Raw genomic sequence first — 17097 nt, forward strand, 5'->3', positions numbered from 1 at the left:
TTTAAATTTTATTTGGGGCTCTTACAGCTCTTATCACAATCCATACATATATCCATTGTGTCAAGCACATCTGTACATATGTTGCCATCATCCTTTTCAAAACATCTTCTTTCCATTTGAGCCCTTGGTATCAGCTCCTCATTTTTCCCCTCCATCCCTCATGAACTCTTGATAATTTATCTTTTTTTTCATGTCTTATACCAACAGCTGTTCTATGGTGACCAATACTCATGGCAACAACATGCACAATGGACTGATGCACGACCCAGTCCAAAGTCATTCCTATGGGATCCATAGGGTTTTACCTGGATGGCTTTGGAAGTAGACTCTCAGGCCTTCCTTGCAAGGCCATGGTCTGGGAAATGCATTGAAATCTGTACAGAACATTAGCAACCTGCAGGCCTTCCCTGATGGGCAGGTGGTGGCTATGTATGAGGTACAGGTATCCTCTATGGAAGATGAGGATTTTACCAATAACCAATGTCTCCCAAATTATTGCAAAAATAAGAAAGTGCTAGCAAGTTTTCCTAGTTAACAATCGCACCAGCCTCACTCTCCAGCTACATTAGGCTGTTCATTCTTCTTCCTAGAGAAAATAATAGTTCATTAGTTCCAGTTCCTAATTAACAGTTTGAAAAGACGTATTGATCCTTTGGACCTAAAAATGTCTCCCAGTTTCAAAACGCACACAATCCTTGACAAGTTTCCAACATGCTGCAATGCTGGAATGCAACCACCCATTACAGCAGGCATTCAAGACAGAAAGCCCAAGTGTGTTGCTGCCAGCCACACGGACCTGATGCAATGGTGACAGGGAATGCCGCATCTCATTTGCAGATGGGCCACTCCTTCTTTCCAAGCTCAATGGGAGCTCTGTCCTTGGAGGGAATATTGCCCCAGAGAGGTTAAGCCCCTCTCTATTGAAGAAGAAACGCATGTCTTAGAATAGCACTATTGTTAAATGGTACTCATTCATGCACATGAATTTAGTAGGGTCCAATTCCTATTACTTTTCTTCAATGACTGTATAAAACCAGGAGTGTGGGGGAAGGCAACAAGGAATGAAATTCAAAGGAAATGCACTCTGCATCACTATGTACATAAGTTCATTTGATATGTAAAGGTACACTCCTGCTACAGCTGTCACATTAGTGAAATTTAAGTGGCTGTGTTTGGAATAGGTGGCAGACTTTACCAGGCACCTGTCTCCAGGGCCCTCTCTGCCATATGGTTCTTTCTACTTATTTCTCTCAACATCTTTTAACCATTAAAATGAAGAATTGCTATTTAAATACTGTCCTAGTGATGTGGACAATAGTTTCATTTTAGAATGAAAGGTCTTACAAATGTATTTATGAAACACTTAGGTGGTTCATATTATGACAGGCGATGAACTAAACCCATTATAAAAACAATAACCCATGCTTTGCAGTCAATTCCAACTCATAGTAATAATATGGGACAGAGCAAAACTGCTGTATAATTAAAAAAATCTTTGAAAAACTATAAATCTTTAAGGAAGCAGATTGTCTTCTCTACCTCCCATGGAGAAGCAGATGGATTCAAACCACCAACTTTTTGATTAAAATTCTACTGCTTAACATACTGTGCCACCAAAGCTTGTTAAACCTGTTTTTATTAACAACAATAACAACAACAAAAAACCTTACTGTCCTCTAGTAGATTCTGATTCATAGCAGGGCAGAATTGCTCCTGTTGGTTTCTAAGACTGTAACTCTATGGGATTAGAAAGCCTCTGTGGAACCAGGTACCTGTGTGAGGTAAAAACTTGTCAGAGAAGGAAAATTCAAATATGTTCTCCTGTTCAAGCCCATTGTCCAGTTCTGTCCAGTGGATGCAAACTCATAGCTAGATCAACAGAGAGAGACAGAACAGTGAGCTGTACCCTGTCAAAGGAAGAAAGCAGGTGAGATCTGGAAAAAACAAAGTCTTGTCCAGGTCTAGCTCTCACAGATTTCTCTGTATAAATATACCCATTTTGGAAAATAATGAATTTAGGCTGAGAGAGGTCGGAATACTTCCCCAAAGCCAAGTTGGGATGTGGATCTAGCAGTCTGAGTGCAGAGTCTGTGTTACAACCATCAATGATGCTTGCTCTCCTGCCATTCATGACATTCTAGTCACCAAGGATTGACCTCCAACTATGACTAAAAGGATGGACACTTCAGCCTACTGGTAACAAGATAGTTCCCTGGCAACAAAAAAGACCATTTTGTTTCAAAAAGGAAGTGAGAGGGCTATTGCACAAATTCTACAACAATCTTTCCTTTTTATTCTCTTAATAGAGTCATACATAACGCATTATTCTTCTGTTAAAATACTAATGAATTTCAAAAGGATCATTGGAATAGAGGGTGAGTTTACATAGAAGAGGCAAGAGATATAGCAAACTTAAAGATTTAGGCAGGAAGGAGAACTTAGAAAAAATTCTGGGATGTGAGAGTCAAGTATCTTGTAAAATATATTCTTGCTTGAGATTTGATTTGTTTTTCTCATAATTATTATGGGTTTTTGGAAGGAAGACCACAGAAATAAGGTGGCTTTCTCATTCTTTCATATGATTTACTCTTGTTGATTTTGACCTTAATCACCTGGCTGAGACAGTGTTTGATAAGTTTCTCCACATTTAAAGTTACTTTTTCCCTTTTTCCATGTTTGATTTTTGCAAAAGAGTAACCAAGCGTAGAGCTCACACTCAATTGAAGAAGCTAAGTGGGTAACTATGACTAATTTTTTACTTTTTGAAGTAAAAATACTTTGGTAGTATGAACATTCACTAAGTGTTAGATAATAGTTATGTTATAGGTACATGTCAACTACAGGAGAGTAAGAATATATGTTCCTTCATCACTAAGATTCTATCAAGACGACAGATTTTTCTCATAGACACATAAAATATGAGGGTAAGCCCCAAAGTCCTGCTGCTAGGCTTCCCTTTCATACACGCATTGGTTTATTCAAAACCAAGTGTTTAAACATGTTTCTGTGACCAATGTAGAGCTGCAGACAAGCTTTTTCAGTTATAAACCTGTCTTAATATCTTTCGGGTATGTTAACCAAAAAAAGTCCAATCAAAACAGTGGCTTACAAGAGGTTTTGCTGGGCAAATTAAATTCAAGGCAGAGAGGTCTGCTAAATTTTTTTAGCTGATTTTGTGACCCCCCCCCCCAAGGGGATGGAATTGATAAGCACTCCAAGAACACTAGATGATCATAGGAGCTTAGGTCCAGGGACACTAGATGATCATAGGAGCTTAGGTCCAGGGACACTAGATGGTTATAAGAGCTTAAGTCCAAGGACACTAGATGATCGTAGGAGCTTAAGTCCAAGGACACTAGATGATCGTAGGAGCTTAAGTCCAGGGACACTAGATGATCGTAGGAGCTTAAGTCTAAGGACACTAGATGGTCGTAAGAGCTTAAGTACAAGGACACTAGATGACCATAGGAGCTTAAGTTGTACCAAGGAGAACACTTCATTTTTTTCCCCATCATGACAACGCACCTGTTCATTCTTCAAGGGTAGCAATGGCTGTCCTGTGGAAATTTTGTTGGGAAATCTTACCATACACCCTAATAAACTGGTCTTGTACCTTTAGACTTCCAAAGAAACTTAAGAAGAATCATTATTTGAGCCCCTCAAGGATGCTAATGCTGCCATTTTTAAATGGTTTCAGTGGAAGAGTGCAGAATTATTTGGGAAGGGATATATATATACCACCTTCAAAAATGTATAGTGCTAGATGGAGGGCATATCGAGAAATAAGAGCCTTACATTTTTATTTAATAAAATTTCTATTATTTTTGTAGTGACACTTTTTTACTTAGCTTCCTAGTCATTAACTCATTTGCTTAGAACAAGGTTGGCAAATATCTGGCATCCCCTGTATGCTATGGTGGATAATGGATATTAATAATAGTGTTTACAATGCTCATGTAGCTTTATGTATAATGATTCAGAACCAAGTTCCCTAGCAAAAGCAAGGGTCAGGGCCATTTACATAAATATAAGTTGTATCAGATAAGCATACATGAAAAAAGGTGAAATGGGCTTTTAAATATTTTTATCTAAACAAGTTCAAACTGTTTTATGGGGATATAATTCACATATCATACAATTTAAAAGTTTTAAGTACATTCACAAGAATTGTGCAATCTTCACTACAATTAATTTTAGAGCATTTTCTTCATTCTTGTATCCTTTATTAGCTCCTCATTCTCCCCAACCTTCCTTGCCAAAACCCAAAGAAACTATTCATCTACATTCTATCTCTATAGATTTACCTATCCTGGATTTCATGTAAAGAAAATCATGTACAAAAACTCCAACAAAGACAATAAAGTAATGACAGAAAAATCTCACTAAAAGAGAAAACAGATTACAGAAACGAGAAAAAATTTAAAACTTGGTCAAAAGGAAAAATAAATGATAATATGAAAAATGTTAACCTAACTTCATCTGCAGTGATCCACTTTACAATGCACATAGCTCTGATGGGAAGACTATTCACATCCCTGATCAATGATCCTCGGGAACTCAAGAGAAGCTTAAACCTTGTGGAAACTCTGGCAAATGGACTGAGGTTTTCACTATCACTCATCGCCTTCTGCAAACTGGGTGCTCTGAATTTAAATTCTAATGCAATTCCCTCACCTGACCCTGGGTTTTATTATTTAAAGTCTATGGATTGATTGTAAATCCATGGACTGGTGTTCTATTTCCATGTGGACTTAGCTGACACCTCGCTTACGTGACGGCCTGTTTAAGACAAGCCTTTAAGACTCCAGGCATTATTCTTTCTGAAGCTGGACACTGAAAAGTGAAATTGTTCACAGTAATTCTATCTGGTGGATTTGGGTTGATTATAGTGTGTTTTCCCTTTTGTTCTTTATTTCTTTCCTATTATAATCATATATTACTTACATACTTCTTAAAAATTCTAAAACAAATAAATCTGCTATTCAGTCTTCCTGTTTGCCCCTCCATGTTCAGGGAAGAGCACAATTCGGTAACTGAAGAATGATCTAGTAAAACAATGAATGCTACACTGGCTTGAAAAATGGTGTCGTTAATTTCAGGCCACTCTGAGAGCAGTTACCAAGGAGGCTAAATTTTCTCTTGATGCTGGTTTCACCTCTATCCAAAACATGTTTACTTATCCTCTCGGCACTACTCTGTCTGTGTGACATGAGCTGTAGAACCCCCAAGAAGACCCTATGTATTGCTTCGCTCCCACTCATTCCAGGCTCTGCATATACAGGACTTAGGCTGCATCTTCAAGGGCCAAGTGGGATTCGAAGAAGGCAGAGCCTACTGCTGCGGTATAGTGAAAGCCAAAGGGCATCTAAACAAGCATGCGGGAGCCACATGGCTGGCTCATCAGTGGACACTGACAATTAGAATGCATATTTAATGTCCTTTCATCACATGTGTCTCACAAATAGAGAAGCCAGAGAGGAGAGAACAGCAATTTTACTATGTCTGAGGTTCAATCAAAATGCAACAGTTTTGCAGGAACTTCCAATATGCACTTCATGATCACCGCCAGCAAAAGTAAGGCATATCTGAACATTTGATGTGCTTGCCACCTCCAGCTGCTTCCTTGAAGCCTAGACGGATTTGCCTGGGCAAGCAGTGTTGCTAAATACTTGTGGCAAGTGACTCCCCTTCCTAAATCCCTTCACAAAGTCATTAAAAAGCCTTTCAGGGTCTATGTGTCACAGTAATATACCTTGTCATAACAAGCAGGCATTTTGCAATAAGTAGCTAGGAAACCATAAATCACGTCGTTAAAGTTCTTTACTTTAAACATTTCCCTGTGATGGGAAGCATTTACTTCTTTTGAAAATTAAGTTTCACACAGAACTAAAGAACAGTTAAAAAAAAAAGGCACTTCAGAAAGTTATCAGGAGATCCTTGAGAATGTGCTTCCAAAGAGAAAAATTCTTAAAGAGGGAAGACAAAAAGGAAAAAAAAAAAAAGAGAGAGGAAAAAATTGCCAACAAAATCACGTGTGCCAGCCTGCACAATTAAAAAAAAAAAAAGTATGTTCCCGCAACTTGTGATGTATCTGCAATAAAAAGACCAGCACAGCTGTGTCTGGGGGCTTAACTCAAAAGTGTGAGTCTACTCACAGCGTGGTCTCCAGTCACCCCAGCCCTATAGATCCCTCCAGAATACGGGCTGCACTATCTGCTGGTCCCTTCAAAACAACCAGCAGGAGGGGCAGCAGATGCTATTGTAAGCCAATTTCATTTAAAGTCAAACCAGGCCGCAGGGGGAGAGCTAAATATAGGAGAAGCCAAGGGCCCAGTCACAGCTGTACTGGAAACAGAGTCCGTTTTTTCTCCCTCCCCTTGTTGCCCCATCTATCCATGCTCCGAGTACATTAGCCAGCACAACAAAACCTTCCTCAGAGTCACAGAACACTAAGGACAAAAATGACCCGGGGATGATGCCCACTCACTCATTTTGCCAATAAATAAACAGGGAATTTGTAGAAGCCAGGGATTACCCAAGGCCAGAAGTCTGAATGTGGAATTTAGGCTTTTCTTACCTTCTGAGTAGTCTAGATTAGCTATTTGACTCCTTCACTGATCGACTGCAAGCCTAGAACCAGAAAACATGCACCGTCCCCTTGTCCAACCAAAGGGCATGTCTCTGTTTGTGCACCAAAATTCATGGACAGATCGTCTACCCACAAATTCTTTTATTATTTTTTTTCAAATTCCTTTTTTGGGGCACTTATTTAACTTTCGTTTCATACATAAATAACAAATTTGGTGATGTCATTTCAAAAGTCCTAGAGAATCATAAGCAGCACATTTGAAAAACTAAAGGGAACATAGCAGGATTATTGAAAACTATCAAGAAGGGAAGTTCAGGAAGAAGGCCACAAACTCAGTTAAGAGGAAGTAACAGGATGTAAGCAACCTAAAATTTCTATTTGAACAGATCCTGAGGGCATCAAGTAAGCCAAATGGTGAGGACTCTTGACCTACAACACATTAACGTGTTTCTCCACATAGGTTGAGAAGGCAAAAAGGGTAGTCATATACTTAAGGAACACAATAAACTTGTTAGTGAGATGTGGGCACTAAATATTTGCAAAAATATGCGTGAATATTTCTTAAGTTCTAATATTTTAAAGAGTGAATCACAAACTACCTACAAATTTTACAAGTCAGAATGACTCATTGCCTTAAAACTTTAAAGCACAGTACTTCGACACTTCATTTTATTGCAAGCTTTGGCTGCCTTGGCTTCATCAACCAAAAAATTCTTATTGAGAAAGTCTGTTTCCCCTTGTTCTCCATGTTTTCAAAAAGCAATTATGTTCCACTTAGAGTCTACCCACTACCAATACTTTGTGTTGTCATTGGGTAAACAATCCGAATGGTCATTATTTTCACAGCATAAACCAAAAGGAATGCCGAAGGTCTTCTTGAGTTTACTGGATGGGATGACAGTAGGACTGAAGAAATTATGCCAACCAGAAACACTAAAGGAAAGTGAGTTATAGAGGAAGGGAGAGAACTGGTAGACCAAGAACGGTTACTAAATGAACAAATTATTAATTTAACAGTTGTAATTTCTCTGGCAAAAAAATTCTTGCAAGCCTTGAGGGCATTAGTGAGTCAAATTTTCTCTCCACGGGAATTTATTTTTTAAGTTCCATTTTGGTGATAATGTTACAAGGACCTTAGACAGAATGAATAACCTGGGTCCAAGTTATCTGCCCCTCAGCCCTGCCCTCTCCCAAAAAACAAGTAGTTAAAGATTATATGTAAACATTCCTAAGAGAGAAATCAACACTGCATATACTAGTGCAAAGTTCTTGATTCTTGAAGGACAGGAGCAGACCCCAAAAGTGTGGCTGGGCTGCAGCAGGTAAAGTCAGCCACCTTGAGTGCTTTGGGAGTAAAGGCTTGTACCAGGAAAGCTGGACATTGAGAAATCTGGTCCTGAAGAGTATTTTGTAATATACAGAGGGGTATAGAAACTCAACAAGACAGTCAGTGGTCTGGGCTTTAATTGTTCAGCACGAATCACTGACTAATGTGTGACTCTAAAAGCAGCACGGTAGACATAACTCCCTAGTAGGATAATTCAGCAAGGAGCCTTGGTGGCATAGAGGTTCCACATTTGGCTGCTAAGCGCGAGACTGGCAGTTCAAAACCACCAGCCGTTCCTTTAACAGTGATAATTCTCACGAGATGGCAGATCAAGGGGAAAAAACGAAGCATCTCTATGTTGAGGACTGCAAATGAGCAAAGGGAAATTGGGGGATTCTACAGAGCAGTAGGAGCCCTGGTGGTGTAGTAGTTATGCACTGGGCTGCTAACTGCAAGGCCAGCAGTTTGAAAGCACTAGCCACTCGGCAGAAAAGACCATGCTTTCTACTCCTGTATAGAGTTATTTACAGTCTCGGAAACGCACAGGAATAGCTCTATCCTGTCCTACAGGGTCGCTCTAAGTCAGAATCAACTGGATGGTAGTGAGTGGAAGAGGATGACTAATTCCTAGAGGCATGGTGGAATAAGCAGTGGGCTGCTAACTACAGGGCAGCAGTTGCTCTTTGGGAGAAAGGGCAGGTTATCTACTCTCAGAAAAACTACACAGGGCCACTTGAGAATCCACTGGACAGCAGTCAGTATGCTTCTGTTTGGGGAAAGAGGTACTGACTGGTCTGGGATCTTTGAAGTGTCTATGAGAACCAGCTCAAGTGACCAGGAAGGGACGGCCTATTGTAGAGGTGTTGCTAATGAAGGTGGGTTTGCACAAAGCAAGGTATTTCAATTAACCCTGACCGCATAGGAAAAGTCAACTCTTCCAAATTACGAAGATGATCCCAGTGACACAGACAAAATAAGCCTTCTCAGCTCTTCCTTACCTTTTCCATAGAAGAACTTTCGGTAATAGTAGGCCCCAAGGTCAATGTGTTCTATGATGTAGCGCTTCACTTTCTCCCTGTGAATCGGCTGGTTCTCTCTGGGCACCTCCAAAACTGAGACGCCTGCATTCGTGCAGTGAGAGCTGAGAGATGATTCAAACGAGCAGCTTTCCCCAGAACTGAAGGATGCTGAGTTGGCCCTGGAAAGAGCGATTCTTCTGTCGCCTTCCCCTCCTATCTCATTTCTAAAGTAAGGACAACTCAGGACGAGATCATTGCTTTTGCCATCACCCTCGTCGGCATCCAGGTTTTCTTTCGAGTTAAGGTCCTCTTTGCTCCCTAAGGGGGACTCACAGGTGCCCGTCTGGCCCACTGGCACCTGAGTCTGGGATGCTGCCGAAGCCCCAGTGGTTCTGTTTTTCCTTTTCCCCACATTATCCCTTATCGCCATGGCTTCATTGATATTAAACAAAATGCTCTGGACATCATAATGTGCAAAGCATCTCTGACAATGCCAAGGCTGGACGCCCCTTTCAAGACGACTGTCCTCCAGATCAGACGCGAACTTGAACGTTTCATGTTCACTTTTCACAGTTCGCAGCTTTCGAAAAAGGGATGTTTCCACTGACTCCGACTTTAACCTCCGTTTGAAAGGTTTGTCCCGGTCTCTCCCCAGTAGCACAGCGCTGTCCATGTAGTCTAATCCTGAGATGCGGACAAACTCTCCTCTAGAAATCTGTGCGGCTGCATGAAGGCTAGGAGAGATTGCAGGATCACAAGAGAAGAACTCGGGGAACCCAAAAGGGATCATTGCTTTGTGGTCATAATTTTCAACTCGGTATCCTCTGAGCATAGCAAAAAAGTTTTCACCAGTTAAACCCTGCCTATCAATTGAAGATGTGCTTCCGTATTCTCGGTGGAGAGCTGCCCCAGTGTTGGGATTCACTGCATGTTGGTCCAAGACATCTTCAGCATCAATGTCACTGATGGTTACATCACTATTGCTTCTCTGTCGTATGGGGTGAAGTCCTCTTTGAGGAGAATGCACAAAGATGTCTCCAATTGTATACTTTGCCTCCACAAATTCTAGATCAAGCTGATCCTCTTGCTGACCATCACTCTGGTCATTTTGTCCATTCTGCATGATGGATGTGACACTTTCATAACTGGTTTGGGAATGGCTCTCCCACAGTCCCTTGTAGGACACCTCCTTGGAGCCATCCTTTTTAGGAGGCCATTCAGATACTCTTGCTCTCACACCCATTTTGGGTACGACTGGGGTACCATTCAGTGGACCACCACTGTCGCTGGAATTTGAAGCATTTAAAGAAGTCGGAGGTCCCATGTTGCCATTAATGGCTTTAAACTTCCGAGCAAAATAGTCATCTGTCTGCATGATTCTGGGAGGGTCCTTGAACTTGGAAGAGGGTCTCAGCTTGGGCTTCTCTTCTTGTGACAGCCTTGGATCACTCATGTTCACCGGTGCAAGAGTCCAAAGCTCACGAGGAAGACCAGTGCAATGCTGTGCTCATTGTTATTTGCAATGTGGTCTTGATTGCGGGTATACTGAACACTTCGACAGTTGTAAGGATCCCTGGTCGCACGGTGGAAAAGTTTAGCAGTTCAAACCCACCGGCTAACTGCACAGTAGAAGCATGTGGCAGCCGCCTTCCTTAAAGATGACAGCCTTAACGTCTACTGCAGAGTCCTACGGGGTCAATGTGAGTCAGGATCGACTTGATGGCAACAGATTGGGCTTTGGTCTAAAGTTGTATTCTTTAATCTTTTCAATTAGAAGCAAACAATAGCCCAAGAATAGGATTTCTCCAAAAAACAATTTGCTCCTCAGTTATGGCAATGATTTTGTATTCTTCAGTTCTTTTCAAAGGCATTCTGTAAGTCATCTGGTCATGAATATTTTCTTCACCTGAATTAAAAAAGAAAATCGCCATTAGCAATTAATATGGTTCAAGTTATACGTATTCTACAGTAGTTTCTTTTCTCCTTTCTTTCCTTCTCATTTCCTTCTCTTCACTTCCACTTCCCCCAAATTTTCCTGATGTCTCACATATTTAAGCTTTTTTAAGATTTTTTTTTAGTTTTTCTGAAGAACCATTGCTTTGCTTGTTTACCTGCTGGCTAGAAGGTACAGCACAGAAGCAAACATGACCCTCTGCCAGAAATGTGCCCAGAGCAACATTTCTATCCTCCTCCCACATTTGAGTAGAGGGCGCTTCTACTAGTCTCCCACAGGACGCACTCCTACATCACTGAGAGCACTTCTCATGATACACGAGGTCCTAATCTACCAATGAATCTACTCCAACAGCTCATTCTGAAGTTTGTAACTCAGAATTAATGACTCTCAGCTGTGTGCCAATATTAATGTAGCCTGGATTGCACTAGGTACTAAAGGAGCCTTAATTATCAGAGTAGTACACCGTCTTATAATATGCTTGAGTATTTTTAGCAAACTCTCTTTCAAAATAATTAAACTCGAAAACAGTCAACAGCAAATAACAAGGATCAATACCAAGCATGAGTTTTCAAAACGCTCACCAGCAAACAGCAGTTTAAAGTTGTAAGGGGTCATTAAGAATTTGATATTTGAAGGAATATAACTTTCTAGTTCATTGTGCCACTAGAAATTTCTCAGATGTATGCAGTAAAACAATATGCAAAGGTGTACAACATTTCAATGTACCTTTCTAGATGTTGGGAAAACTTTGATCCAATAAATTATTCTCCTTAATTTAAGTACATAAAATTATATTCCCAAATCATGGTGGCCTGAGTATCTTACCATTTGGCATGAAAATAAAAGACGATATTAACTCTCTCTGAAAATAGTGATAGTAATAAAGGTATTAGAGATCCTTACCAAAGCCTAAGAAAATGTTAACATTCAAACAAACTAAACTCTTTCCACTGGACTTTTACTGGCTTTGAGAAGTTACTTACAATACCCGCTACTTCTCTTATAAGGGCAACTTCCATCCACCCCACCCCATTTTGAGAAGAAAAAAAAATAGCCTAGGTTGATAACAGCTGTCTATCTCCAAGGATACTTTGTAATAGAAAAAAAATGATATTTTGGATGCTGGTAAAAAAGGGGGAGGGGAATAGAGTGATTAGTCATCCCAGAACACAGAAATCTACCCTACTGTTCTTAAAGAGAAAAGATCATTTTCTGCATGTCACCTATTTCACTTAGAACTATTGTGTTTAAAAGACTCGTGGATGATTCTATAATTCATTCGTATACTACTCAGGCTATTATCAAATCCTTTCCTGAAAAATTGATAACAGAGGTATAAAACAGCCTCTTGATTAAATGCTTAGTAAAATGGTATTTGAGAGACTGTAATGTCAGTATGTCATACTGTGGTAGCTCGTGTGTTGCTGTGATGCTGGGAGTTATGTTAATGATATTTTCTAAGACCCACTGGGTCATCAGAGTGAAGAGGCTTCAGCAGAGCTTGCAGAGTGTGAAGAAGGATTAGCCTACCCATCTCTGAGGAATTAGCCACTGAAAACCTGCATAGCATCGAAACATTGTCAGACACTGAAAACCTCAACAATATGATCAGAACATTGTCAGATGTGGTGCCGGATGAAGAGCCTCTCAGGTCAAAACATACTCAAAATATGACTGAGCAAGGGCGGACTTCTCAAAGTAACAGCAACCATAAGGACGTGAATGGGGTAAAGCCTGCAGGACCTGGGATTTGTTGATGGGAATGACTCAAAATGAGAGGAAATAGATACAAGCATCTATTCATGATTGGAACTTGGAATTTCTGAAGTATGAATCTAGGAAAGTTGAACATCATCAAAAATTAAATGCATAAAAATAATATACTAGTCATTAGAAAGGGGAAATAAACTGGAATTTGCCAATCAAATCAGAAAACCTTGTGGTTTTTTTTTATGCCTATATGACAGAATCAAGAGGAATGGGGTCTCATTCCTTATCCAAATGGACATTTCAATATCTATCTGGAAGTACTGACTGATAGACATGTATGTAGCTGCCTAAAAGGAAAATCAGGCAATATAACTATTATTCAAATGTATGCACCTACTAAAGCTAGATTTTTCCCAATGTCTCTAGTCTGATATTGATCAAACATGCAATCAAGGTGTGTACATAATTACTGGATTTTGGATTGCAAAAGTTGGAAACAAACATCAAGGGCTAGTATTTGGAATATATGGCCTGGTGACATAAATGAAGTTGTTAATCGGATGATATAATTTTGCAAGACAATTTTTTCATCTCAAATAAACACCTTCTTCAACAACACAAATGATGACCATATCCACAAGCTTCTCCAGATGGAATTCACAGAAATAGAGAAAATGTGGTGAGGCTCATTATCAGCCGCTCAAACCACAAACAAAACATCAATTGCTCATCTGTACGTTCAGGCTAAAACTGAAGAAAATTCAATCAACTCCACAGGGACCAAAATATTACCTCATAGCTCTCATACTTGAATTTCCAGAACATTTCAAGAACTGCTTTGATGCATCGAACAATAATGACAAAAGACATAATGAGCTATGGGATGACTTCAAGAATATCATATTCAAGGTAAGCAAAAGGTCATTGAGACGACAGGAAAAAAGAAAAGATCAGTGTGGGTGTCAGAAGAGACTCTGAAACTTGCATGTAATCACAGAGTAGCAAAGACAAATGGAAGAAATGAAATTATGAAGTCAAAGCCCTACACAGGAAATTTCAAAGGATAGTTTAAGAACAAACCAAAAACTGTTATACATTCAACTACTTCCAAAACCAATGGGAATGTGGGAGATGTGTGTGTGTGGCGGGGTGGGCGCGGGGGTAGTGGTAGGGTGGAGGGAGTAGGAAAAGAATGTTTGGAAACTGATTGTGGTAACAATTATACAATACTTCTTGATGTGATTGAACTATGGAATGATATATGTATTGTGTTAACTCCCATTAAAGAGAAAAAAAAGTAAGCTAAACTAAAAGCAAACTCCAATGCTGATTCACAGCCACCTCCTGTGGGTTTCCGAGACTGCAGCTGTCTATGGCAGTAGAAAGCCCAGTCCGTCTCCCTCGGAGCTGCTGGTGGTTTTGAACTGACCACTTTGTGGACTGCAGCCCAACCTGTAACCACTACATCAGCAGGGCTCAACTAGGATAAAATGTAACATTTTATTTGATCCCCCTTTTGAGTCCTAAAAGTTCTACCCAGTAAAAGGGGGGGCAGCAAAAGTGAATGGGAAATATATGTGGATTAAGCCTTCAGTGAATTCCCTATGAACAGAGACTACGGATGTGAATAGGCTTGCTATCATAAAGCCGGCATTGGAAAGTGAATATGGAGGATTAAATTAGGTTAAGATCTAATACTTTATCATTGGATCTCCCTTTTGATTTAAAGTTGTTCTAGTTTCTAATATTTTCTGTTTTCTTTCCAACTGGAGTTTTTTCTCTATTTTGTTATTGTTGTTAGCTTTTTGGTATATGAAAATCTAAGATGGGTGAATTTGTAGAGAGAGTAACTGGATTAATCGGTCCTTGGGGGCACAGCATGAGGGGTTAGGGGTACATGAGAAGCTAATAATGAGAGCAAAGAAAGAAGAAACTATTCTAAAATTGATTGTGATAATGATGGTACAACTCTTCTTCCTGATATCACTGTGCTACTGAATTGTATGATATTTGGAGTATGTCCCAATAAAAGTGTTTACATATTTAAAAGTTTTTAAATAAAAGATACCATGTGATGTATAACTTGACCTACATATTTAATTCAACAAAAAAAAAGTTCAGGTGCATTTCCTCTACCACAGGCTACCACACACTACATGAAAATACAGAGAAGAGTGGCGTATGACCCATGTTCTGTTCCTGAGAAATGGGAGCAATTTTTTGAATCGCAGGTGAAACATATCCAGAAACAAGTCTAAACTTCGAAGGAGCAAAACATATGTCAGCCAGTGCAACCAACACTCATGAAAGAGCAGTCAGTGCCCAAATGGGATAATGCAGTGAGTCTATCCGCTGCATAAGACCTACTGACAGTATTGAATAGCAAAGAGGTTAGAGGACTAGGGTACACCTGACCCAAGCCATGATATTTTTAATCACCTCGTATCCATTTGAATATTGCAAATTGAACGGAAGAATTGATGCTTTTGAATTATGGTGCAGGCAAAGAATATTGAAAGTACTATTGACTGCGAAAGGAACACATAAATCTCTTTTGGAGGAAGTACAGCCAGAAAGCTCTTTACAAGCAAGGATGGTGACACTTCCTTTGGAGTACTTGGATATGTTATCAGGAGTGACCAGTTCCTGGAAAAAGACATCATGCTTGACAAAGGATGGGAACCGCAAAACAGATGTCAGACCTTGATGAGAGGGATTCACATAGTAGCCGCCACAATGGGCTCAAACGTAGGACATGTTCTCACAGCATCCTACATCCAAACATCCATTTACCACTTCTCAACCCATTTCTTCTTTCATTTTACTTAGCGAGAGCTGTGATTTGTCATTGATCTGGGGATCTTGATAGATTTTCTCAGTAAAAAACTCTCTGAGAGGTCATGGCCCTAGTCTATTGTGTTCACCAATTGTGTAACACAGTTCTTGGTATGTGGTAGGTAACTCTAGAAATATTGAAATAATAAATTACGGAACACATATATTAGGAAGTAGCTGTTTATAATATAAAGTATTTGAATAGCAAACTGCCATAGTTACCGGGCATATACAACTCATAAAGGCTTAACTTAATATAACTTTGCTTAAACATGTTTATTATATAAAGTCAGAAAAATAGGGAAAGTTGTTAACACTTTTCAGGACAGTATTTTCCCCAAGGCATACTCAAACCCTTATAATAACAGGAAGTATGTAAAAGGTTGTCTTGGGCACACAATTAAACAGCAGCCCAGTCTGAAGAGAAACCTCCCACTTCCACTGCCATACTGCCAAGTGAGGTCATTCCACAGGCATGCACGGAAGTGAAAGAACGTCATGCTTCATTTTTAATTAATTCAGTGGGTTAGGATATTGTTCTAGGAATGCATTCCCAACATAATAAAGTAATTAAAAAAAAACACCTACTGTTCAATCCAGCCAGTCTGTCACCTTCAGAGCAGCCCATGCAGCTGATTGTTTGTAAAACTCCATTTTTCTTTAGGTAATATGCTACTAGCTACCCGAGAGTCTGGAGGTACACCCTTGAATGATACCATTCCAAAACAGGGTGCCAGTGGAAACCATAAGGCTCTGGTCAAAAGGACACTGTAACTTCACGTCATTGTGGGTGATAGACTTAAGAACTAATGGGTGTCCCAGATCTTCGTTCTAACCAGCAGCCACAGTGAGTCTGCTCCTGTATTATATGGCATGTCATCATTCCAAGAGGTTGATTTTAAATTAGGTAGTGTGGAATGAAAACCTGGTTTTAAATTGGCAAATGTGTAGTTCCCACAGAGTCAATAGACTGGTTAAAGAAATACTAAGTCACCTGACAGAATGTATCCTCATTCTACGTGCACATGATAGGTCTGGTTCTTACCACTTTGCCCCCCTCTAAATTCCAAGGAAGGATATCTTATATTTCCTACTCTCCTAATGGTTAAATGAACTCATACTTCTATTTTGGTATGATTAAAAATAAAGTAAAACAGCAAATAAAATGTGACCTTAACAGCAACATGAGCATTCTCCCTTCCCAGACATTCCCCAAACATAGATTTTGACCTTTCGAGGGGGTGAGGAAAATGATCACTAATTAAAATAGATCACTGGGTGGTTTGAAAACACAATTTTCCTTCATTAAGTTTGTTTCCATGTCAAGGGCAATGCCCCACTCACAACAGGTTCCAATTATTCTTACACTTCATCATATTGTTTGGCTTTCATTTCCTATAAAAATCAAAATGTATCGCCACCACTCTGTGGGCACATGGAAACGACGTAGAAGGTTTTCCGACCTTACTAATAGGGGGTTGACTTCACGTGAGGAAGAGCTAGGGATGTGATAACCAATGATTCAAAGAGAAATTAAAGAATTTTGCAGCTTGAAGGAATTATCTGTTCTCATGCTAATGGGGCTTGATAATAATTTTTAAAGGAAAGTACAGAAATGGAGAAAATGTGATATTTAAGCATAATTGTCTTTAAATAGAAT

At 39.7% G+C, this 17097-nt stretch overlaps 1 protein-coding gene across 2 annotated transcripts in view; it reads right to left on the minus strand.

The window, feature by feature from the left end:
- Positions 1 to 17097, minus strand: part of SIPA1L2 (signal induced proliferation associated 1 like 2) — a 273295-nt gene that overhangs the window by 122109 nt on the left and 134089 nt on the right. For both annotated transcript variants that reach the window (XM_075532082.1, XM_075532091.1), the window contains exon 3: positions 8915 to 10841. In XM_075532082.1, coding sequence (XP_075388197.1) covers positions 8915 to 10388 — 1474 coding nt within the window. In that variant the 5' untranslated portion in view covers positions 10389 to 10841. The remainder of the gene's footprint in view (positions 1 to 8914; positions 10842 to 17097) is intronic.

Source organism: Tenrec ecaudatus, chromosome 1 (genome assembly GCF_050624435.1).
Source record: "Tenrec ecaudatus isolate mTenEca1 chromosome 1, mTenEca1.hap1, whole genome shotgun sequence".
NCBI lineage: Eukaryota > Metazoa > Chordata > Mammalia > Afrosoricida > Tenrecidae > Tenrec > Tenrec ecaudatus.